The sequence below is a fragment of the Mobula hypostoma genome, chromosome 2, assembly GCF_963921235.1.
Source record: "Mobula hypostoma chromosome 2, sMobHyp1.1, whole genome shotgun sequence".
Taxonomy (NCBI): domain Eukaryota; kingdom Metazoa; phylum Chordata; class Chondrichthyes; order Myliobatiformes; family Myliobatidae; genus Mobula; species Mobula hypostoma.
In genome coordinates, this window is record NC_086098.1 from 147,260,298 (window position 1) to 147,287,950 (window position 27,653).

Sequence of the window (27,653 nt, forward strand, 5' to 3'; positions counted from 1 at the left end):
TAACAAATGGGGAACGATGGGGAGGTGGGGCATTAGCGGAAGTTAGAGAAGTCGATGTTCATGCCATCAGGTTGGAGGCTACCCAGACGGAATATAAGGTGTTGTTCCTCCAACCTGAGTGTGGTTTCATCTTTACAGTAGAGGAGGCCGTAGACAGACATGTCAGAATGGGAATGGGATGTGGAATTAAAATGTGTGGCCACTGGGAGATCCTGCTTTCTCTGGCGGACAGAGCGTAGGTGTTCAGCAAAGCGGTCTCCCGGTCTGCGTCGGGTTTCGCCAATATATAGAAGGCCACATTGGGAGCACCGGACGCAGTATATCATCCCAGCCGACTCACAGGTGAAGTGTCGCCTCACCTGGAAGGACTGTCTGGGGCCCTGAATGGTGGTAAGGGAGGAAGGGTAAGGGCATGTGTAGCACTTGTTCCGCTTACAAGGATAAGTGCCAGGAGGGAGATCAGTGGGGAGGGATGGGGGGGACAAATGAACAAGGGAGTCGCGTAGGGAGTGATCCCTGCAGAAAGCAGAGAGGAGAGGGAGGAAAAGATGTGCTTAGTAGTGGGATCTCGTTGGAGGTGGTGGGAGTTACGGAGAATAATATGTTGGACCCGGAGGCTGCTGGGGTGGTAGGTGAGGACCAGGGGAACCCTATTCCTAGTGGGGTGGCAGGAGGATGGAGTGAGAGCAGATGTATGTGAAATGGGGGAGACAAACAACAACAGCAGGAATTCTGCAGATTCTGGAAATACAAGCAACGCAAATCAAAGTTGCTGGTGAACACAGCAGGCCAGGCAGCATCTCTAGGAAGAGATTATCTCGCCATTGATCTCGCCGGCTCCAACACCTCAGGGCATATTCAAAACCTGGACTCCAGCAACGACCATGGACACCTTTAAAGCGATTGCGCAACCACCAACTGCGACTCCAGCCTTGAACTCCAGGCCGGGTCTTTATGTGCTGCTGTTGTGACTCCCGTCTCCCTTTCCCCCACCAATACTCTGCAATCCCGTCTCCTTCAGATCCCATCGTCAGCTCCTGGGTACTCAGAGGCTCCATCTTCCTCTCACCCCAACCCTCCCCTCTCCACTGACACCCCCAGCTCCCCACTCCCCCCTCTGATCCCAGTTGTCATCCATGCAGGGTCTTTACCATCCCCTCCGACCTTCAACTGTCGGAGGCAGAACGCTCTGTCCTCAGTAAGGGCCTCACCTTTGTCCCCCTTTGCCCACACCTCAGCGAGTTCCGCATTCGCCATGATGCGGAACTCTTCTTCCTCCGTCTCCGTCTCCGAGCCTACTTCTTCGGCAAGGACTCTTCCACCCCCACCGATGACCCCTTCTCCCGTCTTCAACCCTCCTCTTCTTCATGGACACCCCGCTCTGGTCTTCTGCCTGCTCTGGATCTCTTTATCGCTAACTGCCGTCGGGACATCAACCATCTCGACTTCACCGCACCTGGTCTCCATTCCAACCTCACTCCTTCGGAACGCTCTGCTCTCCACTCCCTCCGCACTAATCCTAACCTTATTATTAAACCCGCCGATAAGCGGGGTGCTGTTGTAGTCTGGCGTACTGACCTCTACCTTGCCGAGGCACAGCAACAACTCGCGGATACCTCCTCTTATTTACCCCTCGATCGTGACCCCACTAAGGAGCACCAGACCATTGTCTCCCACATCATCACCGACTTTATCTACTCAGGGGATCTCCCATCCACTGCTACCAACCTTATAGTTCCCACACCTCGCACTTCCCGTTTCTACCTCCTACCCAAGATCCACAAATCTGCCTGTCCTGGCCGACCTATTGTCTCAGCTTGCTCCTGCCCCACCGAACTCGTTTCTGCATACCTCGACACGGTTTTATCCCCCCTTGTTCAATCCCTTCCTACCTATGTTCGTGACACTTCTCATGCTCTTAAACTTTTCGATGATTTTAAGTTCCCTGGCCCCCACCGCTTTATTTTCACCATGGATGTCCAGTCCCTATATACTTCCATCCCCCATCAGGAAGGTCTCAGAGCTCTACGCTTCTTTTTGGATTCCAGACCTAATCAGTTCCCCTCTACCACCACTGCTCCGTCTAGCGGAATTAGTCCTTATTCTTAATAATTTCTCCTTTGGCTCCTCCCACTTCTTCCAAACTAAAGGTGTAGCTATGGGCACCCGTATGGGTCCTAGCTATGCCTGCCTTTTTGTTGGCTTTGTGCAACAATCTATGTTCTGTGCCTATTCTGGTATCTGTCCCCCACTTTTCCTTCGCTACATCGACGACTGCATTGGCGCTGCTTCCTGCACGCATGCAGAGCTCGTTGACTTTATTAACTTTGCCTCCAACTTTCACCCTGCCCTCAAGTTTACCTGGCCCATTTCTGATACCTCCCTCCCCTTTCTAGATCTTTCTGTCTTTGTCTCTGGAGACAGCTTATCCACTGATGTCTACTATAAGCCTACTGACTCTCACAGCTATCTGGACTATTCCTCTTCTCACCCTGTCTCTTGCAAAAATGCCATCCCCTTCTCCCAATTCCTCTGTCTCCACCGCATCTGCTCTCAGGATGAGGCTTTTCATTCTAGGACGAGGGAGATGTCCTCCTTTTTTAAAGGGAGGGGCTTCCCTTCCTCCACTATCAACTCTGCTCTTAAACGCATCTCCCCCATTTCACGTACATCTGCTCTCACTCCATCTCCCCGCCACCCCACTAGGAATAGGGTTCCTCTGGTCCTCACCTACCACCCCAGCAGCCTCTGGGTCCCACATATTATTCTCTGTAACTTCCGCCACCTCCAACGGGATCCCACCACTAAGCACATCTTTCTCTCTCCCCCCCCCGCTTTCCGCAGGGATCGCTCCCTACGCGACTCCCTTGTCCATTCGTCCCCCCCATTCCTCCCCACTGATCTCCCTCCTGGCACTTATCCGTGTAAGCGGAATAAGTGCTACACATGCCCTTACACTTCCTCCCTTACCACCATTCAGGGCCCCAAACAGTCCTTCCAGGCGACACTTCACCTGTGAGTCGGCTGGGGTGATATACTGCGTCCGGTGCTCCCGATGTGGCCTTTTATATATTGGCGAGACCCGATGCAGACTGGGAGACCGCTTTGCTGAACACCTACGCTCTGTCCGCCAGAGAAAGCAGGATCTCCCAGTGGCCACACATTTTAATTCCACATTCCATTCCCATTCTGACATGTCTATCCACGGCCTACTCTACTGCAAAGATGAAGCCACACTCAGGTTGGAGGAACAACACCTTATATTCCGTCTGGGTAGCCTCCAACCTGATGGCATGAACATCGACTTCTCTAACTTCCGCTAATGTCCCACCTCCCCCTCGTACCCCATCTGTTATTTATTTTTATACACACATTCTTTCTCTCACTCTCCTTTTTCTCCCTCTGCCCCTCTGAATATACCCCTTGCCTATTCTCTGGGTCCCCCCCCCCACCTTGTCTTTCTTCCTGGACCTCCTGTCCCATAATCCTCTCATATCTCTTTTGCCAATCACCTGTCTAGCTCTTGGCTCCATCCCTCCCCCTCCTGTCTTCCCCTATCATTTTGGATCTCCCCCTCCCCCTCCAACTTTCAAATCTCTTACTCACTCTTCCTTCAGTTAGTCCTGACGAAGGGTCTCGGCCTGAAACGTCGACTGTATCTCTTCCTAGAGATGCTGCCTGGCCTGCTGTGAAATGGGGGAGATGCGTTTGAGAGCAGAGTTGATAGTGGAGGAAGGGAAGCCCCTTTCTTTAAAAAAGGGGGACATCTCCCTTGTCCTGGAATGAAAAGCCTCATGCTGAGAGCAGATGAAGCGGAGACGGAGGAATTGCGAGAAGGGGATGGCATTTTTGCAAGAGACAGAGTGAGAAGAGGAATAGTCCAGATAGCTGTGAGAGTCAGTAGGCTTATAGTAGACATCAGTGGATAAGCTGTCTCCAGGGACAGAGACAGAAAGATCTAGAAAGGGGAGGGAGGTGTCGGAAATGGACCAGGTAAACTTGAGGGCAGGGTGAAAATTGGAGGCAAAGTTAATAAAGTCAACGAGCTCAGCATGCGTGCAGGAAGCAGCGCCAATGCAGTCGTCGATGTAGCAAAGGAAAAGTGGGGGACAGACACCTCCACTATCAACTCTGCTCTCAAACGCATCTCCCTCCTAAGCACATCTTTCCCTCCCCCTCCTCTGCTTTCCGCAGGGATCGCTCCCTACACGACTCCCTTGTCCATTTGTTCCCCCCCATCCCTCCCCACTGATCTCCCTCCTGGCACTTATCCTTGTAAGCAGAACAAGTGCTACACATGCCCTTACACTTCCTCCCTTGCCACCATTCAGGGCCCCAAACAGTCCTTCCAGGTGAGGCAACACTTCACCTGTGAGTCGGCTGGGGTGATATACTGCATCCGGTGCTCCCGATGTGGCCTTCTATATATTGGCGAGACCCGACGCAGACTGGGAGTCCGCTTTGCTGAACACCTACGCTCTGTCCGCCAGAGAAAGCAGGATCTCCCAGTGGCCACACATTTTAATTCCACATCCCATTCCCATTCTGACATGTCTATCCACGGCCTCCTCTACTGTAAAGACGAAGCCACACTCAGGTTGGAGGAACAACACCTTATATTCCGTCTGGGTAGCCTCCAACCTGATGGCATGAACATCGACTTCTCTAACTTCCGCTAATGCCCCACCTCCCCCTCGTACCCCATCTGTTAATTATTTTTATACACACATTCTTTCTCTCACTCTCCTTTTTCTCCCTCTGTCCCTCTGACTATACCCCTTGCCCATCCTCTGGGTTCCCCCCTCCTTGCCTTTCTCCCCGGATCTTCTGTCCCATGATCTTTTCGTATCCCTTTTGCCAATCACCTGTCCAGCTCTTGGCTCCATCCCTCCCCCTCCTGTCTTCTCCTGTCATTTTGGATCTCCCCCTCCCCCTCCCACTTTCAAATCTCTTACTAACTCTTCCTTCAGTTAGTCCTGACGAAGGGTCTTGGCCCGAAACGCCGACTGTACCTCTTCCTAGAGATGCTGCCTGGCCTGCTGCGCTCACCAGCAACTTTGATGCGTGTTGCTTGAATTTCCAGCATCTGCAGAATTCCTGTTGTTTTCATTTTTTTTTCTGTTTTTATTTGAAATATTCTCTATTCACCCCTACCCATTCACACAAATAAAGGTAAAATTCAGTTTTCTCTCTTAGAAAACCACTGCTTTGTCGTAATAAACACAAGAGATTCTGCAGATGCTGGAAATCCAGAACAACACACACAAAGTGATAGAGGGACTCATCAAGTCAGGCAGCATCCATGGAATCGAATAAACCGTGGATGTTTCAAACTAAGAGTCCTGAAGAAGGGTCTCAGCCTAGATTTTCGACTGTTTATTCTTCACCATGGATGCTGCTGTCCTGATGAGTTCCTCCAGCATTTTGTGTTATTTGTTGTGTTCTGGTAGTTTAGTGGATTGAGTCCAGCTCTCAGCCTTGAATAATACTGTACGTACCATAGGTGTGCATGGTTCCCCAGCCCCATTTGAACAACTTCTGCAGGAACACCATCAGGAGTGTCAGGCTGCATCATTGTGTGGTACGGAATTTGCAAGGCATTGAACAGCAACACCGTACAGAAGATAGTTAAAAACTACTGAGAGGATTACTGGGGTCTCCCCCCCCCCCCCAGCAACTGTGACATTTACCAGAAGCAATGTATAGAAGGGCCTGAGGCATTGTTGAGGATCCCTACCACCAAACCCACAATCACTTTGTGCCACTACCATCAGGAAGGAGGTATGGGAACATAAGGATTAGGACAGACAGGCTGGGTAACAACTTCTTTCCTCAGGCTTTCAGATTAGTGAACGCCCTGCTACCACCGAGGTCTCACCACTAGGACAACGAGCTGTTTACTGTTTAGCCGCAGTGTGCACTGCATGCACTTTGAATGATACTTCACTATCTTATTTGGGGCAATGTTTTGTTTTATGTGCTGTGTGGATATATGTTTTGTGGGTGCACTGTGGTCTGGAGGAATCTTGTTTCATTTTGGTTGTATCGTTGCAGTTAGTGCAAAGCTATTACAGTCTGGGACATTCTGGAGTTCAGAGTTCAGTTCTGGCGCGGTTCTGTAAGCCCTCTGCACGGAGTGTGTAGGTTTTCCCTGGGTGTTCTGATTTCCCCCTAAAGTCCAAAGATTGGGTTAATTGGTGATTGTAAATTGTCCTGTGATTAGGTTATGGTTAATTGGCAACATGCCACAAGGGCCTACCCAGTGCTATATTGCTAAATAAATAAATATGCACCGTCAGATGATGGTAAACTTGAACTTGGAAAACCAACAAGCTAAGTCTTCCCCAGACCAGTTCAATGCCATACAAAAGTTAATATTTTCCTGTTTTTTTTCTGATAGCTAGGGCAAGAATTGTCCAAAGAAGAAAAGCAGCGATTAAGGAAAGAGAAAAAGCAACTGAAGAAAAACAAGAAGGAAGGCAAGACTCCAGATATTGGAAGTTCTTTTACAACCGATGTCCCAAAAAAACAACAGAAAGGTATATTATCTTCTAATGTTAATTTATTTTTGGCATTAGGTCCAGAGTTTTAGGGGTTATCACAAAGCTTGTTTTGTAACACTAACAGTGGTATAAAACCTTTTCACTGTGATGCATAGTATACCTCTTTGGGAAGCTTCAAGTGGTTGCTCAAGGTCTGCACGACATGATGGGCTGAATGGCCAGATTCTGCTTTTATGACTTGTAATTTATGAGTTAGGAGTAGACCACTGGATTTCTCAGCCTTACCTCACCATTCAATGGAATTGCGCTTCGATTCCTCAAAGGCCAGTAGAAGCAGAAGACCAAATGATTCAGTGAGAGAAAGCCACGGTAGCGTTGCGGCTGACACGATGCTCTTACAACTTGGGGCATCAGAGTTTGGAGTTCAATCCCAGGATCTTCTGTAAGGCGTTTGAACATTCTCCCTGTGGAATGAATGGGTTTGTCCTGGCTGACCTGGTTTCATTCCAGAGTCCAAAGATGTACCAGTTGGTAGGTTAACTGGTCATTGTAAATTGTCCCATGATTAGGCTTGGGTTAAATTGCGGGTTGCTGGACGGCTCAAAGAGCTAAAAGGGCCTGTTCCGCGTTTTATCTCTCTAAATAAGTAAATAAAGTATTTTTAGTCTCTGATTCCTTATTTTTAAGCAGTGACCTGTAAACAATTTCAAACTTGCACAGTCATGGGGAGAATGTATATAGACAGCAGCAGGAATTGAACCCCAGTGTTACAGCTGCACCACCGTGTCACCCCTAAGGTAAAGAGATCAAAACTTCTGCCAGAAGTAAGCTCAGCTTCTGCCAAATAACAGTAATTGGTAGAAATTACTGCTTTGTAATTTTATAATTTTACAAATTACAGTGGATTCTGGTTAATTAAGCCATCAGTTAAGCAGGATTTGCTTAAACAACAATAGAACTCTTAAAGAACAACTGCAAATCGAGAAGGTCAGTGTGATTTCCTTCGTTTATTTGGGGTACGATGCCACAAATTAATTGGAAAAGGAGATTGCTACTAAACAATTACTAACATCAGTCACATTGCAATTGTGTGGCTGGACACTATACCATGCTTCGAGCGAACACTTTTAAAATGACATCATTTGTGTGTGTTTATATTCTGAAAGCAGTGATTTTTGTCACTGATCTTTGGTGTGAAATGAGCAGTAAGACAATGCAGAACTGTTTTGCTCACAGCGGTTTCAAGCATTCAGGCTTGGGGATGCCAGAAATAGACTGGAGTGAAAATAAAATGATTTCACTGCTTCAGTAAGTTAGGAACTATGAAGAATTCAAAGGTATTGACAAACACCTTGAATGTTACAATGAAAGTGAAGAGTGCAAGTGTCAAAAGCATTGTTTGAAGGCAGTTCATTATCTGCACCAGGTTTTGTTCATTTACAGTCAATCAAAGGAACACAGCAGTGTACACTGGGTTAATTATGATTATGAGGGCACGCAGACCCCTTTTATTGTAATTTAGTAATTCATGCATTAAGAAATGATAAAAATGTTTTTCCAGAATGATATCACGAAAACACATGACAAATCGACTTAAAAACTAACAAAAACCACATAATTATAACATATAGCAGGGGTCCCCAACCTTTTTTGCACTGCGGACCGGTTTCATATTGACAATATTCTTGCGGACTGGCCGACCGGGGGAGGGGCGGGGGTATGGTTGCCAACGGACAAGAGTAGCAGTCAAATACATTGTGTTTACCCAGAGAAAGACTACAATGACCATAAAGCCTTGCGCGGGCACCAGTGCGCATGTGTGACTTGTGAATGCATGTACCTGCCGATTATTTTTTTACGTATCGTTTTGGGCAATTCTGTTCGGGGGGAGGGGGGTGTTAATCACGACCGGAATATTGGTGATAAGTGGCTAATACGCTCAATTTCGTTTTTCAAAGGGTTTATCTAACCAATTTAATATTAAACAAACACACAGCGCATATCTTCCTCACATGAAAATAGCGGTAAGTCAATTCAGGGGAGGACAGGGAAGCTTGAAGTAAGTGTTGAATGAACTTCCAGTAGAAGTGGTAGAGGCAGGTTCGATATTATCACTTAAAGAAAAATTGGATAGGTATATGGACAGGAAAGGAATGGAAGGTTATGGGCTGAGTGCAGGTTGGTGGGACTAGAAGGGCAGAGATGGCCTGTTTCCGTGCTGTAATTGTTATATGGTTATATAACTCAATAGCATAATAACATTTTAAGTAACGTTTGGATATTAAACACACAGCGCATATTTTCCCCGTATGAACGTATAAAATCATTGCAACGCACCAATAACGCTGAATCAGTGGGAGCCCTGGGCTTGTTTTCCTGCAACAAGACGGTGCCATCGAGGGGTGATGGGAGACAGCGATACTCAAACGGGGTTCCTTATGTCCAGTCTATTCCGCAATTTAGTTTTTGTCACATTCATTGCAGAGATATGTTGGAAATGGAAGCAACGTTTTCGGTGCTTCCGTGGTTATCTCAGGATATTGAGCCTTGAGTTTGATCCAGAATGCCGGTAGAGATGTTATGTCAAACATACTTTTCAGCCCGTCGTCATTTGCAAGCTCGAGGAGTTGATCTTCTTCCCTCGCTGACATGGATGACAAGTGGGTAATGACCTTGCGTGTGTAATGGCTCAACAGTGGGCGTGACAGGGAATAAGGAAAGGTGCAGCTGACTCATATCACCAAATCATATCGTTTCCTCGCGGCCCAGCAGGGAATGAGGAAAGGTGCCGCTGACAGGGAAAGGTACCGCCCGTGACAGGGAATGATGAAAGGTGCAGCTGAATCATATCACCAAATCATATCGTTTGCTTGTGGCCCGGTAGCCCACTGACATATAGTTACAACAGTGCAAAGCAATACCGTAATTTGATAAGAACAGACCATGGCGCAGTAAAAGTCTCAGAGTCTCTCTAAGTCCCATCATCTCACGCAGACGGTAAACCTCCAGTGCCGCCAACTTGCCGATGCAGCATCCCGGAAGCATCCGACCACAGTCCAACTCCGAGTCCATCTGAAAAACTCCGAGCCTCCGACCACCTCCCGACATCGATGCACCGAGCACCATCTCTGCCGAGCGTTTCGACCCCAGCCCCGGCAACAGGCGATAAGCAAAGCCAGGGATTTGGGGCCTACGTCTCCAGAGATTCTTGATCGCACAGTAACAGCGGCAGCGAAGCAGGCATTTCAGAAGTTGCTCCAGATGTTCCTCTGCACTTCACAGCTGTCCCCATCAAATCCAGATTGATGCATGGTACCCCTAGTTACACATATTGATATTCTATCGGAACAGCCACGCTCGCTGCCTCGCGCCACCATCTTCTCCTTCCTCCTTAGTTCCTCTGTTGATAACTATTAGGAAATAATACACAGTTTTATGGTACTGTAATATTATTGGTAGTGTTCGAATTTGATCTGTATTTCATTTAAAGGCATGATTTGTTACTCAGTTAAATGGTAGGTTGTCTTTTTTTAACTATTTCCATGACAATTCAGTTAATTGGGATAGCCACTTAATTGGGCCAAAATGTACTTGTCCCAATGTGTCCCAATTAAATGGAACCCAGTGTATATGCTTTGGAAAACTAGATTACCTACAGTCACCTCTTCAAAGCATTGGAATACCATCAATGCTGTTATCTTAAAATTTATTTATAGGTGCAGTGCAAAACGGCCCTTCTGGCCTAGCAAACCTCCAATTTCCGTTCAAAGACGTACCAGTTAATGGGTTAATTGGTGAATGCAAATTGTTCTGTGATTAGGATAGGGTCCAGTCAGTGGGTTGCTGGGTGGAGCGGTTTGTTGGGCCAGAAGGGCCTGTTCCATGCTGTATCTCTAAACAAGTAAAAATGAACATTTGCGGTGAAATATTATTTGTCTCAGTATTATTGCAGGGCCAAATTATTGAAGAAAATTGAAGATTTTGTTCTTGATCATTGACATATTTGTCTCAGAGGAGGATTGTTATTCATACTTGAAACTTCAGCTCCTCATAACTTAATGCTGTATGCTGTCCTGTGGTGGAACTATTATGCCTGCTCTGCACGGAAGGAAGGAGAAACAACAGATGAATCTTCCCAAGTTGTGTGCACATACTCTTTCTCCTCAGCAGGCAGCTTCAGAGACACCAGCTTGACTTTTAGTCATAGCACTTGTAAAAGTGAAAAGAACAGATAAGTTTGAAATATTGTCAACTAAAATGGAAGAGCTCCATAGAAGGCGAAAGGTATTATAAAAACCTGCTGATGGATTTGAGCAGCATTTATTTTTTTCCAAGTTGAACCCACCATTGTAGGTGAAGTTACCACATTATATTTTCTTCCATTTTATTTGAAAATTATGTCCAATGATGCTTATGATGTTTGTCTGAGAAGACTTCAGTTGCTGTCCATTGGTCATACCAGAAAAGGACTTACCAATTACCTGTGGAAGTGAAGATTAATAACCATTTAGATGTCATATTTAGTCTCAGAACATAGAACACTACTGCACAGTACAGGCCTTTCAGCCCATGGTGTTGTGCTGACTTTTTAACCTATAATCAGATCAATCTGAAGCTTCTCTGCCCTCCAATCTTCTTTCATCCATATGACTGTCTAAGAGTCTCTTGAATGTCCTTAATGTACAGTAGCATGCAAAAGTTTGGGCACCCCTGGACAAAATTTCTGTCACTGTGAATAGTTAAGTGAGTAGAAGATGAACTGATCTCCAAAAATCATAAAGTTAAAGATGAAACGTTCTTTTCAACATTTTAAGCAAGATTAGTGTATTTGTTTTGTATAATTTTAGAGAGGGGAGAAAAAAGGAAAGGAGCATCATGCAAAAGTTTGTGCACCCCAAGAGATTTGAGCTCTCAGATAACTTTTACCAAGGTCTCAGACCTTGTTTGGGCTATGGCTTGTTCACAGATGATGCAAATTTCAAAGCTTTATAAATACCCTGACTCCTCAAATCAGCAGCCATGGGCTCCTCTAAGCTGCTGCCTAGCACTCTGAAAATTAAAATAAATGATGCCCACAAAGCAGAAGAAGGCTATAGATAGATAGATATACTTTATTGATCCCGAGGGAAATTGGGTTTCGTTACAGCCGCACCAACCAAGAATAGAGCATAAATATAGCAATACAAAAACCCCCAACAATCAAACAACAAAATGCAAACTATGCCAGATGGAAAAAAAGTCCAGGACCAGTCTATTGGCTCAGTGTGTCTGACCCTCCATGGGAGGAGCTGCAAGTTCGATGGCCACAGGCAGGAACGACCTCCCGTGCTGCCCAGTGTTGAATCTCGGTGGAATGTGGCCGAAGTCCAACATTAAAAAGCTCAATACCCGGTCTACAAACACGTTCCTCAATCGTAATATGCCCCGGATTGCACCATCTGTTGTTAATCAGAACAGTAAGCACCCAACTCCATTACGCTTACCGCTCTCAGTGCACTTCCGGTCAGCCGGAATGGTCTGGAAGCCGTCCATGGAGAGGTTTTGATCGGGTATGTCCTCATGCAGCCCCATTCCAGTGAAACACATCACACTGCACTCCCGAAATGTTCTCTGAAGCCTGGCTAGCGCCATGAACTCATCCATTTTATTACCCACCAAACTCCTCTTCTCCTTAAGTCTCTGTTGTCTCGACCTCTTTCCTCGACTTTGTGAACCCCCTCTGCATTCTCTGTGTGTTTTCCTCCAGATTTCAGCAGGGGTGTCCGCCGCTCTGCTTGCTAAACCGGCCGGCATTAGCGCAAGCAGCTGGTCCCTGGAATGAACACTGCGACCATGCTTCTGTCCCGCGTGTCGGGATGTAACTATTTCCAGCGCTAAAAACCCAAATAAAACTCTCTACCAGCATGTTAGAGAGGGTGCAGCTTCGACGTGTTACCGTGAGAAAAAAAATACAAAAAATAACGTAAGTTAAAAAGTAAGAAGGAAAAAGTAAGAATCCGTTCGGAACGGCTGTAACAGGCTGCATGCACGACTGGCGCATGTGCACTATACGAAGATAGCAAAGTGTTTTCAGGTAGCCGTTTCCTCAGTTCGTAATGTAATTAAGAAATGGCAGTTAACAGGAACGGTGGAGGTCAAGTTGAGGTCTGCAAGACCAAAAAAACTTCCCCAGAGAACTGATCATAGGATTGCTAGAAAGGCAAATCAAAACCCCTGTTTGACTGCAAAAGTCCTTCAGGAAGATTTAGTAGACTCTGGAGTGGTGGTGCACTGTTCTACTGTGCAGTGACACCTGCACAAATATGACCTTCATGGAAGAGTCATCAGAAGAAAGCCTTTTCTGCGTCCTCACCACAAAATTCAGCGTCAGATGTTTGCAAAGGAACATCTAAACAAGCCTGATGCATTTTGGAAACAAGTCCTGTGGACTGATGAAGTTAAAATAGAACTTTTTGGCCGCCATGAGCAAAAGTATGTTTGGAGAAAAGAGGGTGCAGAATTTCATGAAAAGAACACCTCCAACTGTTAAGCACAGGGGTGGATCGATCATGCTTTGGGCTTATGTTGCAGCCAGTGGCACAGGGAACATTTCACTGGTAGAGGGAAGAATGAATTCAATTAAACACCAGCAAATTCTGGAAGCAAACATCACACTGTCTGTAAAAAGGCTGAAGATGAAAAGAGGATAGCTTCTACAACAGGATAATGATCCTAAACACACCTCAAAATCCACAATGGACTACCTCAAGAGGTGCAAGCTGAAGGTTTTGCCTTGACCCTCACAGTCCCCCAATCTAAACATCATCGAGAATCTGTGGATAGACCTCAAAAGAGCAGTGCATGCAAGATGGCCCAAGAATCTCACAGAATTAGAAGCCTTTTGCATGGAAGAATGGGCGAAAACCCCACAAACAAGAATTGAAAGACTCGTAGCTGGCTACAGAAAGCGTTTACAAGCTGTGATACTTGCCAAAGGGTTTGTTACTAAGTACTGACCATGCAGGGTGCCCAAACTTTTGCTTCAGGCACTTTTTCTTTTTTGTTATTTTGAAACTAAAAAATGAAAATAAAGTATTTTTGCTTAAAATATTGAAAAAAATGTATCATCTTTAACTTTATGCCTTTTGGAAATCAGGTCATCTTTTACTTGCTTAGCTATTCACAGTAACAGAAGTTTTGACCTGAGGTGCCCAAACTTTTGCATACCTCTGTATGTGCCTCTACCACCACTCCGGCAATACATTCCACACACCCACTACTTCCTTATGTTTATATAAAGAAAAACACCAACCCCTGACATCTCCCCTATACTTCCCTCCCAGCACCTTAAAATTATGCCCCCTTGTTTTAAATGTTTCCTCCATGGTTAAAAGTCTCTGACTTCCACTAGATCTATATTTCTCATCATTTAATGCGCCTCTATCAAGTCACCTCTTTTCCTCCTTCTTTCCCAAGGGAAAAGGCCTAGCTTACTCAATCTATCTTTATTAGACATGCTCTTTAAACCAGGCAGCATCCTGGTAAATCTCCTCTGCACTCTCCGTAAAACTTCCACATCCTTCCTATAATGGCACGACCAGAACTGAACACAATGTTCCAAGTGTGGTCTAACAGGGTTTTATAGATTTGCAATATCACCTCGAGTCCTTGAATTCAATTCCCCAAATAATGAAGGTCAACACACCATACACCTTCTTAACAACCCTATCAATTTGTGCTGCAACTTTGAGGGATCTATAGCTGGAAACTTCAAGCTCCTTCTATGTCCTTCATACTGTTAACAACCCTGCCAAGAATGTAAAAGAACAGCTAAGTTTGAAATCCCTTACTCACTCTTCCTTCAGTTAGTCCTGACAAAGGGTCTCGGCCTGAAACGTCGACTGCACTTCTTCCTACAGATGCTGCCTGGCCTGCTGCGTTCACCAGCAACTTTGATGTGTGTAGCTAAGTTTGAAATATTGTCAACTAAAATGATAGAGCATTATAGAAGGTGAAAAGCATAACAGAAGCCTGCTGCTGAATTTGAGGATCATTTTTCATTTTGAATCTACCATGGTAGCTGAAGTTACCCCATTATATTTTTCTTCCCTTTTACTTCAATGTTTTGTGCAATGATGCTCATTAGGTTTGTCTTAGAAGACTTGAATTAGTGTTGATTAATCATACTGGAAAACGTGTCACTAATTGCACGTGAGGGTGAAGATCAATAATCAAATAGATGTCATATTTAGTCTCAGGAGCATAGAACACTATAGCACAGTACAGGCCCTTCAGCATGATTTGTGCCAGCCTTATAACCTACAACAAGATCAATCTAATGTTTCCCTCCCACGTCACTCTCCAGTTTTCTATCATCCATGTGCCTGTCCAAGAGTCTTTTATATTTTCCTAAATGTATCTACCTCTATCACCTCCCTGGCAGCGTGTTCCACACATCCACCGCTGTGTGTAGAAGTGTGTGAATGAATGAATGGATGGATGGATGGATAAATAATTCTCACCTCTGATATCCTCCCCATATTTTCCTCCAAAATTATGGCGTCAGCTGTTAGCCATTTCTGCCTTGGGAAAAAGGGATTGGTAATGCACTCTACACCTTTATCAAGTCACCTCTCATCCTCGATAGAGGGATAGATGTCGACTCTCCTGATAAATTTGAGAGGTTGATCGTGGAAGCTAAATTTAAAACATTGTGATTAGCCTTGCCTCCATTATCTTGTCTTTTACAGATGCAACGGCAAATGCAGCATCAGGCGACACACCTATTGGTAATGAAAAGGGTCCAGTAGGAAAAACAAAAAGTGAACTGAGAGCGGAGCGTAAAGCAAAGCAGGATGATCGTATGAAACAATCCAAGAAATCAGATCAGAGCCAACCTGTTGCTTCAATGAAGACAAAGTCTGTCCCTAGTGAGCCTCTGCAAGGTAACAAAAGCACATTAACTGCAATCATTGTAGGGTGAGACTGAGGAAAAGGAAGTAGATAATTATAAACATTTTTTCATCTTCTAAGATTGTTTCTGGTACGCCAGTGTAAAGGACAACAAAATAATTGCTACTCTGGATCTGAAGCAGCAGAAAAATAAACAATTAGATAAGGATCACAATAATATATAAAACACATTAAAATACATAAGATGGCTTGTATACATTGATTGTATGCCCATAAAGTAATGCTAGGCATGGGAGTGTCTGTACATAAAGTGATAGACAGGAAGACAGGAAATGATGAAGTAGTGGTGGGTGAGTGGGGTGATGGTTGGGTTAGTAGTTGATCAGCCTTACTGCTTGGGGAAAGTGACTGTTTTTGAATCTGTGGTCCTGGCGTGGGTGCTATGTAGCCTCCGCCCTGATGGGAGTGGAGCAAACAGTCCATGAGCAGGGTAGGTGGGATCCTTCATGAAGTTACTGACCCTTTAAAGCTTTAAATAGAATAAAGAGAATCAGGAAGAAACCTTGTGGCCCATTGGTTCTATGCCAAAATTTCAATATCTGTCCTGTCATACAACCGTAGCTATTTATTCCGTTAACGTTTCTGGTTATTGGACCAAGTTTTGAATAACAAACAATGTTTTATCTCTGCCTTGAAGGGGTTGTCTACTGGGGGGTCCTCAGGTGGCTGTAGAGGCTGGTTTGGGATGCACATATTCCGTGGGCAAGAGTAAGTGGTGGCTATGGTTAGCAGTTGGGTCTTTTGGTTGTTTATTCTCTCCTTTCGCAGCTGCCAGTTGTTCTCTGCGGCACAGCGGAGATTGCTCTCATGTAGCGCAGCTCCCTCTTGAACAGATTTCTTCCAGGTATATCTATTGAATGCAAGGTCTTCCCAGTTTTTAGATGTAATGCTGAATTCCTTCAGGCTGTTTTTGATATCTTTGAAGCGTTTCCTTTGCCCACCTCCCTTCAACTGGCAGTAAGGGATCTGTTCGAGTAGATGTGAGTTAGGTATCCAAGTGACATGACCTAGCCATCAGAGTTGGTGTTGCTTTATCGTGGTGGAAATGTGCTTAATGAAATTTAGTCCAGACCTGAGATTTATACAGTGCTCTGCAATTGCAGTGCGAACTATTTTCTTTGACTGTTAATGTGGTCACAAAACTAAGTATTCTTTAGAGATGCTAGAGAAAGAAATTGTAAACTGTATAATGTATATTATACTACTTTTCATTTAAGTGTGTTTGTCACTGTTTTGAGGAATGAGAACGTCTGTGTTCTTTTTTGGCAGTAGTAAAACGGCTCCCGGATTATGTGCAAGCAGATGACCCTGCAGCTCTTAAAAAGTTGGCAAAAAAACTGGAACGGCAACAGGTACCTTTTAAGTCTGAAAATCTATTTTAAACATTTTTTGGCATTTTCAAATTTGAAGTAGAGTTTATTATACAGCTATATATCCTGACATTAACTATCAGAAGAGAGGTACCTACAAATACTTTACAAGGTGTTCTTCTCATTTCAAATGGGGAGAACACCTGGTGCAGTATTTCCTTTAAAGTGCAGAATACCTTTGGAGCTATATGTGTGTTAGGTGTCCATCTCTGATTATGTCTTTGTGTACAATGTGTGCAATATCCTCAGGTGCAGGTACAGCATAGCTATTTTAATTAATGTTTACTTTGTCCTTTTTTTTCCAACCCCCTCCCCACAATTAAAATAATTGTAAACAAAATTATGATAATAAGTTGAGTAAAAAGTTTAAGGGGAACATAGGAAATTTCTTAACTCAGAGGGAGGTGAGTGTGTGGAATAAGCTGCCAGCTCAAGTAGGGCATGTGGAGGTGCCCTACCCTTTTTAAAAAAAAGATACACAAAGTCAGGTTACTGACAGAGCCTCCTCTACTCAAGAAAGATCTGTTTATGTGCACCATGCCTTGATCAAAGCAACTTTCAGAGGACCTTAGAAGAAGAATTGTAGAGATGCATGAAGTTGGTAAAGGCTACAAAAGCATTTCTAAAGACCTGGGTGTTCATCAGTCCACAGTAAGATAATTTTTTTACCAGTGGAGGAAATGCAGTACGGTGGCTATTCTCTGTAGGAGTGGGTGTCCTGCAAATATCACACCAAGAGCACAACATGCAAGTCTGAAGAATGTGAAAAAGAACCCGTTAACAGCAAAAGACTTGTAGAAATCTCTAGAACTTGCTAAAGTCTCTGTTCATGTGTCCACTATAAGAAAAACACTGAACAAGAATAGTGATCATGGAAGGACATCATGAAGGAAACCAGTGCTCTCCAAAAAAGACATTGCTGCACGTCTCAAGTTGGTAAAAGACCACCAGGATGTTCCACAGTGCTCCTGGAACAATGTTCAGAGGATAGATGAGACAAAAGTTGAACCTTCTGGTAGAAATGCACACCGCTATGTTTGAAGGGAAAAGAGCACTGCAAACCAATACCAAAGCCTCATCCCAACTGTGAATCATGGTGGAAGGAGCGTCATGGTTTGGGGCGGCTTTGCTGCCTCAGGGCTTGGTCAGCTTGCAGTCATTGAGGGATCAGTGAATTCAAAATTGTATCAAGACCTTTTACAGGAGAATGTCAGGGTAGCAGTCCTTCACTTGAAGCTTAATAGAAGTTGGATGATGCGACAAGACAATGATCCAAAACACAAGAGTAAACTAACAACAGAATGGCTTAGGGAGAGGAAAATTTGTGGTTTGGAGTGGCCAAGTCAGTGTCCAGACCTTAACCGAATTGAGATGCTGTGACATGATCTGAAGAGGGCTGTTCATGCAAGCTATCCCAGAGACATTGATGAACTGAAACAGTTTTGGATGGAGGAATGGTTTAAAATTCCTGCTCGCCATTGTGCAAGTCGGATCAGCAGCTACAGGAAATGTTTGGTGGAGGTTATTGCTGCTAAAGGAGGTTCTACCAGTTATTAAATACAAGGGTCCATATTTTTTTCCCGCCTGAACTGTGAATCATTAAACAATGTGTTCAATAAAGACATGAAAAGTAAAATTGTTTGTGTGTTATTAGGTTAGGCAGATTGTGTTTGCCTATTGTGACTTGGATAAAGATCAAAACTCATTTTATGAGTAATTAATGCAGAAAACCAGCTAATTACAAAGGGTTCACAACCTTTTTCTTCTGCATATGGATAATAAATTTACTTTGAACTTTGAAATACGTATTTTACATTAAAAGTATTTATTCCTTTTATTGTAGGTTCCACTTAGGCAAGATTATGGCAACAAAGTTGGTCTGTTTTTACACTTGCACCAGTACAGCCGCAAAATGCCGCTAACCCAGCAACTAACGTGAGTAGATCTATTCAGTATATTGGTTGTATTTATTAAGATTAAGATTAGCTTTATTTTTCAGATGTATGTTGAAACATACAGCAAAATGCATTGTTTACATCAAATCAAATTAGTCAGGATTGTGCTGGGGAGCCTGCAAGGGTCGCCACACTTTCAGCACGCCCTAACCTCTATGTCTTCGGAACGTAGAAGGAAACTGGATCATCTGGAGGTATCCTACACGGTCATGGGAAGAACATGCAAATTCCTTACAGACAGTGGCGGCAAAGGAGTCCCAATCTTATAGCTGGCACTGTAATAATGTGCTAAGCACTATGCTACCGTGCTTGCTGAGTGTAGTATCAGAAACTACTTCAAGTAAATTGAAGCATGATGTATCTGCTCTTAGATACAGTGTTAGCCATTTCTGTCCCTTACAAGTGCCCTCTTTATATGTCATTGTTCCCTATAATATTGAAGTTCATTTGCATTTATAAGTCTGTTTCAAACTAATTATTCCCTAGGATTATAAAACAACCCTTTGGCAGAGAATACCATTATTTTCAATCCTAATGAAGGGTCTTGGCCTGAAGTGTTGACTATAGATCCTGCCTGACCTGCTCAGCTCCCCCAGCATTTTGTGTGTGTGGCTCTGGATTTTCAGCATCTGCAGAATCTCTTGTGTTGACTGTAATTTTCCATTTGAAATCTTGTGCAAAGCTTGTTTTTTCATGAATAATTTAACATGTTATTCTGGGATAGAAGCACAGGGATACCCAACAACACACAATACAATTTTATAGCATTAACTCTTAGCTTTTTAAATTAAGTTCCCTTTGGGAAGATTGTGCTGTCTAGTGTGTGGTAAAGGTGGTGGGTTAGCTCCTATCATAGAGTACCACATCACAGTACAGGCCCTTCAGCTGACGATATTGTGTTGACCTTTAACCTACTCTTAAGATCAATCTAACCCTTCCCTCCCACATAGCCCTCCATTTTTCCATCATCCTAGAAAGTGATGTGAAGTCAGGTGGATGGGGAAGGTGGGATGAAGTAAGAAGCTGGGAGGTGATAGGTGGAAAAGCCAAAGGGCTGGAGAAGAAGGAATTTGATAGCGGTAAGCAGACCATAGAGGAAAGGGAATGAGGAGGAGACCGGAGGAAGGTGATAGGGAAGTGAAGAGAAGGCGTCAGTTGGGGGAGGGGCAGAGGGAAAAGTTACTGGACATTGTAACCTGAGTTGGTTGTTAGTATGTTTACGTTTGGTCAGATTTGTAGAATTTCAGATGCAACCATTCAAATCTTAAACAATTTTTGTGTTATTGAACAATGTCTTGTAATGAATTTTCAGTGCAATTTCTCATTGATGTAACTGCTTAGTTGTGCTTTTAAATCGCTTCTGTCAGAATTTACGTTTTCATCAATAAACATTTGATTGAATATTGACTGGTTTTTGAAAAGACCGATCATGATTTAACTTGCACAAAAGTAATGTTCCTGATTGCACTGAGGTTTTCAGCTCCTGTCCTAATTATAATGCAATTGACCCTCATTATTGAGACCTGCACAACCAACTTTCTCTTTGATTCTGTGCAGCACGCCCTCAACTGTGCTTCATCCTGCTATTGTACGTCTTGGATTACAATATTCTCAAGGCATTATTACAGGGTCGAACGCACGATGTATAGCATTACTACATGCTTTTAAACAGGTATGGAATACAATGGTTTTGTCGGTATTATTAACAAAATTATATCATTTGTCTTCACCTCCTCTTCCTTTACAACTCTGTTGCTTTCTGAGATAGGATATTTGTGTGCTATAACTAGAACACCTAGTTTTTTTAGTTTGTGAGTTTGAATTTGTATGCTGCTGCATGGAACTATTTCAGTCTGTTAATAAGTTTTTGCAATGCCAGATTTCCTTTTGTCTTTGGCAGATTTACTGCAGAGCTACATCTGCGCCAGGTTAACAACATATTTACTTCTCTAACGTTACCATTTTTCATGCTTTGTTCTTATGGAGTCTTTGGAGGAGACCTAGTTTATCTCGTGTATGGTTCCTGTCAGCTCAGATTGTATTTTTTTTAATGCCAGGGAGACCAATATTCTTCTTTCGTTTTCAGTTTTCTGCAACAGGTCTGACCTGCTTTTCATGTTCTTTCTTTCCTCTATTTCCCTTTGTAACTTAGCTAATTTATCTAATGTCACTTTGTGCACAATTCAGGAAGTAATCCAGAGATGATCACTTCTAAGTACTTGTACGCTTTCAATGAAAATGTACTTGCTTGTTATATCACAACTACTGACCATCAGCTAAGAAATAGAATCAGAACACAGAACAGTACAGCACGGGAACAGGTCCTTCAGCCCACAATGTTGTGCCAAAACAGTTAAATTAGTAATCAAACGACCAATTAAACTGATCCCTTTTGCCTATATAATGTGTATAATCTTCCATTTTGCTCACGTTCATGTGCCTATCGAAACTTCTCTTAAAGGTCCCTTGTGTATCTGTCTCTACCACCATCCTGGACAGCACGTTCCAGGCACCCACGATTCTCTGTTTTAAAAAAAACACAACTTGCCCCTCACAGCTCCTTTGAACTTACCCCTCTCGCCTTAAATATATTCCCTGTGGTGTTAGACAGTTCAACCTTGGGGGGGGGGGGGAAGACAAGACAGTATCTACTCTATCTGTGCCTCTCATAATCTTATAAACCTCTATCAAATCTCCCCTTGGCCTTTGTCGCTCCAGAGAGAGCAACCCAAGTTTGTCCGATCTATCGTTATAGCACAAGCTCTCTAATCCACCTAGCATCCCAGTAAACCTCTTCTGCTCCCTCTCCAAAGTTTTGACATCCTTCCTTAAATGGGATGATCAGAACTATGTGCAATATTTCGGATGTGACCTAACTAAAGTTTTATAAAGCTGCACCGTAACTTCCTGACTTTTGCCTGGATAGCACGTTCTTAACTGACATGGAGCTAATGGGTAGAGTGGCCTCCTCCTGCTAAAACCCCATCACATGTCTGTGCTTCTGCACTAAGGATGATTGATTGATGGTTGTCCATCATGTCGGACGATGACAGAAAACCTGCGTGGGAGAGTTTTCAAAGTGGAAAAGTCATTGCACTAGGGCAGCTCCACTCTTGACCTTAGAAGTCTGAGTCCAGTGGTATGAACAGGTGTCACAAACTGGGGTCTTTCTTGGTTACAGTGGATGACCATGATGTCTTCTGTATTTTGTCATGCCCTTCGCTCTCCACAGAGCATTGCAATACCATATTTCTAGCTGTTGGATCTCATCTGCCTAGTCCGCTGGAGCTGACTTCACATACTAGGACAGGCATGTCCCTATCTCACCAGGGTAGCCGGCGGCCCCACCACGCGTAACACTGTGATAAAGCGTGAGGTTCTTACTATGTGTTCTATCGCGCAGTCATGTACATTGGTGACGAGCAGACCCAAAAGGAGGTCTTCACTGCCAGTTCGACTCAAAGACAAGTGTGCCTGCCATTCATTGCTACAGTCAGCAGTCACTTTACCTAGTTAGCTGTTTGAAGTGGTGGGAAGATGGCGGCACGACGCAGCTCGCAGTGGCCACTCCGGTGGTGATGTCTGTTATTTGTCAAGTAGGGTGCCTTGCACAATCCTGATTTGATGGAGACGGACGTGAGAGCACGGAAGAACAACTGGTGAAACTTCTGAAATGCCTGCTTCGCTGCTGCTGCTACTGTGTGATCCAGAATCTCCGGAGGGGAAGGCCCCGCGTCCTCGGCTTTGCTTGTTGCTCGGCGGCCGGGGCGGGGTCAAAGCGCTCAGCAGAGGATGGTGCTCGGAGAGGCTGTGTCGGAGGGGCTGGTCGGAGGCTCAAAGTTTTCGGACGGACTCAGAGTCCGCTGCAGTCAGGTGCTTCCAATGGTGCTGCATCAGCGAGTTGGCGGTGCTTGGAGATACTTTGAGTTCAGAGTAATGTGTGACCACACGTTGCATGTTGAAATAACATTGGGTGGAGGGGGGAGTGGAATCTGCATTATTTTGATAACCTGACTAATTTCTTTTGTATTTGGTGTCACTGCCTTCAAGCAAACTTTGTGACCATCCTTTCTTGTTTTTAGGTTATCCATGATTATTCAACTCCACCCAATGAAGAGTTGTCAAGAGACTTGGTCAATAAACTCAAACCGTACATCAGGTATTTCTTTATTTGAGCAGTTGAACAATAAAAGTCTTTATTGAGTATTTGTAAGTTCTTTTCGTTAAGCTGGAGTGTTTTCTTTTGATGAAAGTTCTGTAGTTTACAGTTGATCTTGCAGAATGACAATGACCATCGAACATAACCGAACAGTACAGGCCATTTGGCCCATGATGTTGTACTGGTCTTTTAACCTACTCTGAGATAAATCTAACTCTTCCCTCTCACATAGCCCTCCATTTTTCTTTCATCCGTTTCCATATTTAAGAGTTTCTTAAATACCCCTAATGTATCTGCCTCTATCACCACCAGCACTGTGTTCCACACACACACACCACTCTCTACGTAAAAAAATTCATACCTCCCCCCATAATGCAAAATTATGCTTCTTTGTGTTAACTATTTCTGTAATGGGAAGAAGGCTCTGGCTGTCGTGCGGTCTATGCCTGTAACCATCTTTTAGACTTCCTATCAAGTCACCTGTCATCGTTCCTCTCTCCGAAGACAAAAGCCATAGCTTGGTTAATCTATCAGAATCAGGTTTATTATCACGGCATGTGACGTGAAATTTGTTAACTTAGCAGAAGCAGTTCAATGCAATACATAATATAGAAGAAAAAAATAATAAGTAAAATAAATATAAAAATAAATAAGTACATCAGTTACAGTATATGTATATTGAATAGAGTAAAAAACGTGCAAAAATCAGAAATACTGTAAATTTTTTTTTTAAAGTGAGGTAGTGTTCAAGGGTTCAATGTCCATTTAGGAATCGGATGGCAGAGGGAAAGAAGCTGTTTTTGAATCGCTGAGTGTGTGCCTTCAGGCTTGTGGACCTCTTACCTGATGGTAACAGTGAGAAAAGGCATGCCCTGGGTGCTGGAGGTCCTTAATGGACGCTGCCTTTCTGAGATACCGCTCCCTGAAGATGTCCTGGGTACTTTGTAGGCTAGTACCCAAAATGGAGCTGACTAGATTCTGCAGCTTCTTTCGTTTCTGTGCAGTAGCCCTCCCGCCCATACCAGACAGTGATGCAGCCTGTCAGAATGCTCTCCATAGTGCATCTATAGACATGCTCTCATGCTTCATGAGACATGCTCTCTAATAATAAATTAGAGAGAGTCCTGTCGAAGGGTCTCGGCCGGAAACATCGACTATACTCTTCCATAGAAGCTGCCTGGCCTGCTGAGTTCCTCCAGCATTTTGTTGTGTGTTGCTAGCGTATCTTGTGCTCTCTTATACAGATGAAGGGAGACACAAACAAACCTATCCCACCCGTCCAAACCTTCAACCACCAATACTTTGTCATTTTCTGTCAGTCACCTTATGTATAGACACTCCTGTGCCTAGCGTCACTTTATGGACACACAATCCATCTATGTATATAAACTATCTTATGTATTTATATTTATTGTGTTTTTTATTATTAGCGTGTTCTTTATCTTATTGTTTTTTTGTGATGCTTTGGATCAGGAGTAACAATTATTTCATTCTTCTTTACACTCGTGTACTGGAAATGACATATAAACAATCTTGAAATGATAAATGTGTTTGTATTTCTTTTCATCTGTATTGTTATTATCATGTACATTTCAACATTTGAATGAAAGCCTGCGTGCTGATCTTTTGACTGTGTATAACCAAGCTATAATCTAAATCCAACTAGTGTAGAATCTTCACAGGGAAATTTTATTCTGTGCTTTACTTGCTTCGATTATAAAGGAAGAAAAATAGCATAAGGAAGGGGTCTCTCTGATAATCTGGCTCAGTGAATAGTGCAACTTTAGTTTATATGACAATAATAAGAATCTAACAACTCCCACCCCCTCCTACCCCTTAAATATAATTTGTCAAAACATCTGATGCGTATTTGGACTGTGCAAAAATCAGCTTAATAGAAATTGTGAAATTTGAATGTAAGTGAATTTTAAAAGGATGAAGACATTTTTCGAAAGGGTAGTTACTATATGAGGAATAAACATAGAGGTATTCAGTCTGTGGGATTGTTGCACAAAAGCAAAGCTGAAGAGGATCCAGAAAGGCCTGTTACTGGGCTGTATCTAAATAAATACATTGAAGCACTTGCCTATATTATAGTTTTATGTGATATGGTGGAGATAGGTCTCTACCAAAGGCAATCCTTCCCTTCGCTAGCCTGCAGCTCACCCTTGGGAGCAGGTGCTGGATGATCCTATATGCAGTTGGTGCTAAAGAGTATTGTGATGGTTTTGGTCAGCCGTCTTGTAGACACTGCTCAGAAGAAGGCAATGACAAACCACTTCTGTAGAAAATTGGCCAAGAGTAATCATGGTCATGGATAGATAAAGAGCAAGAGTGTAAAGGGGGTCTTCCCCATAGACAGATTAAAGACAGATAGAAGACCGTGATCACCAGTGTCATACGACACAACACATAATGATGATGATCCAATGATTGATTACTATAATTCAGCATAATCTTGTTTTGAAAATGATTTACAAATCCTGGATATACTTGTGTGTATTTTTGTTGATAATAGTGTTTCTGTCTTTAAGTTTTCTGAATCAGTGCCGCTCGCTCTCAGCAAGTATGGGAAATGCTATAAAGTTCATCAAAAAGGAAATCTCTAATGTTGCCAGAAGTGTGAGAGAGGATGAGGTGAGATTACGACTTCACACTTTTAATTTGTTAAGGGGAAAGAAGTATTGGTATTTTAAGTTTCAGAAAGATTCATTGGATTTTTATTGTGTCTTGAGACAGATTTTGAGTGGAATTGAACTTTATAAGGGAGAAAGAAAAAGATCTTAACTCATTAAATATTGACTTTATGTCCATTTCCCATTTTGTGATTAACTCAAATCAAAATAAATCCAGTTGTCAATTCTGAGAGTATTTTCACTGTGTGAACATACAAAATAGGCTTGTTAATATGCCTAATTCCTCTTAAAACTCTGAAACCCTTTAATTGGAATACTTTATCAGAGGAAGTGCCCATCAGTCTCTTCTTTCAGAGCTTTGTAACCAAGTTTTAGTTAGTTAAGCCCATCATTCCTACTCGGGCATAGGCTGCTGACAGCAGCTCGCCAGTCTCCTCTGCCTTGGGACAACCATGCAAGTTGTCCCAAGGTTTAGCCCATCTTCCTGGTGTTAGCTTCATGATTGCGTCACCAGATGTTGTTTAGCTGGCCTCTTTCCTGCTTTCTCTGGGGATTCCACATTAGCGCATGCCTGGTGATGTTGGTACTTGGGTTACGCAGTGTGTGTCCTATCCATCCCCATCTTCTTTTCTTCCCTGGTTGATGGAAGGATGATCAGCCCTGTGGCTTCCATAGACTTGCACTTTCACCACACGACTACATGTGTCTTCTAGACAAAGATCCTTCCTCTCTCAGGGATGAGGCCTTTAGAGCTTCTGTTGGTGTTCCTGGAACTCTGTTTTTCACTGGATGGAGTTGCTAGCCTCATGCCCGACCCTCCTCCTTTTGAAACCGTGTTTGGGACTGTCCATGGTGGAATTCAGCATGTTCTAGCATGTAGGTAATTGATGCTTGGTTTGATTAGGTAGGAAGAAAATAAATCATTGTCCAAATGACATTGGAAAAAAAAATCTGCTGAACCAAATATGATTTTAAAAAAATTTCATACTTCCTCAATTTACAATGGGATTATACACAATTTTTCCAAATGATAATTGCAATAATTGCTTAGGTCTCAAAAAAGTCAGTGATCGGGGACTTTGTATTTTCATTTCTTGCTTATTTTAATCAAGGATCAACTTTATTTGCCATATACATTTCTGTGTATTAGGAATTTGCTGTGGTGTGTTGTTCAGCGCGAGACATGGAATAAAAAACAACATTCAACAATTATAAATAATAAAGATTATTTATTTGTAAGGCGCCTCATTTGTAAGGAGTTTGTATGTCCTCCCTGTGAACTTGAGTTTCCTCCCACAGTCCAAAGATGTACCAGTTAGTGGATTAATTGGTCCTTGTAAGTTGTCCCATGATTAGGCTAGGGTTAAACCAGTGGGTTGCTGGCTGTGAAGGACCTGTTCCATGCTGCATCTCTAAATAAGCAATTAACATTTAAAAACTGTAATTAGTGAGCAGGAAGTATTTCCATATTAATGGAAAGGTCTTTTAAAGGATTTAGCAGCAAAAGGATTGCTTCTGGCAGCATTTCTGCTGGAAAGAGCATCTTACTTTATGCCAGTTTATGTTTCATATTTCTTTAAGCCAAAAGAGTTGTTCAAGCCATGTGAGTCCTTGCCAGCTTTTGAGCAATTCACTATTTCCTGTTAGACTACTATCTCTCAGATGCTCGTTAACTCACCCTGACTCTCCTATCATTTCCTATTTGTGGTCATTCACAGTGGCCATTTAATCTACCCGCATGTCTTTGGGATGTTGGGAAAAAAATGGAGCATACCAGGATGCTGCTTGGATCAGAGGGCATTTCTTATGAGGACATGTTGAACGAGCTTTGGAGTGAAGAAGGATGAGAGGAGATTTACTAGAGGTGTACAAGATAATAAGAGGCATAGATCAGGTGGACAGCCAGAGGCCTTTGAAATGAGATCACCCTTGCTTACTGCAGATGATTAGATGAGAATGACTGTGACAGTGTGTAATCAACCTAGAAGAACATAGCATCCATTTACACAGGGGTGCTGGAGACAGATGAGACAAGAGTAATGGAAAGATGTGAAACACACCCAACGAAAAAGGGACAT

The 27,653-nt window shown here is 43.3% G+C and overlaps 1 protein-coding gene across 2 annotated transcripts in view; it reads left to right on the plus strand.

Annotated features, from left to right (window-relative positions):
* eif2b4 (eukaryotic translation initiation factor 2B, subunit 4 delta) overlaps positions 1-27,653 on the plus strand; it is a 65,916-nt gene that overhangs the window by 25,011 nt on the left and 13,252 nt on the right. For both annotated transcript variants that reach the window (XM_063040861.1, XM_063040860.1), the window contains exons 3-9: positions 6,401-6,539; positions 15,233-15,427; positions 16,725-16,807; positions 18,669-18,760; positions 20,338-20,452; positions 22,863-22,939; positions 25,474-25,576. In XM_063040861.1, the coding sequence (XP_062896931.1) occupies positions 15,346-15,427; positions 16,725-16,807; positions 18,669-18,760; positions 20,338-20,452; positions 22,863-22,939; positions 25,474-25,576 (552 nt within the window). In that variant the 5' untranslated portion in view covers positions 6,401-6,539; positions 15,233-15,345. The remainder of the gene's footprint in view (positions 1-6,400; positions 6,540-15,232; positions 15,428-16,724; positions 16,808-18,668; positions 18,761-20,337; positions 20,453-22,862; positions 22,940-25,473; positions 25,577-27,653) is intronic.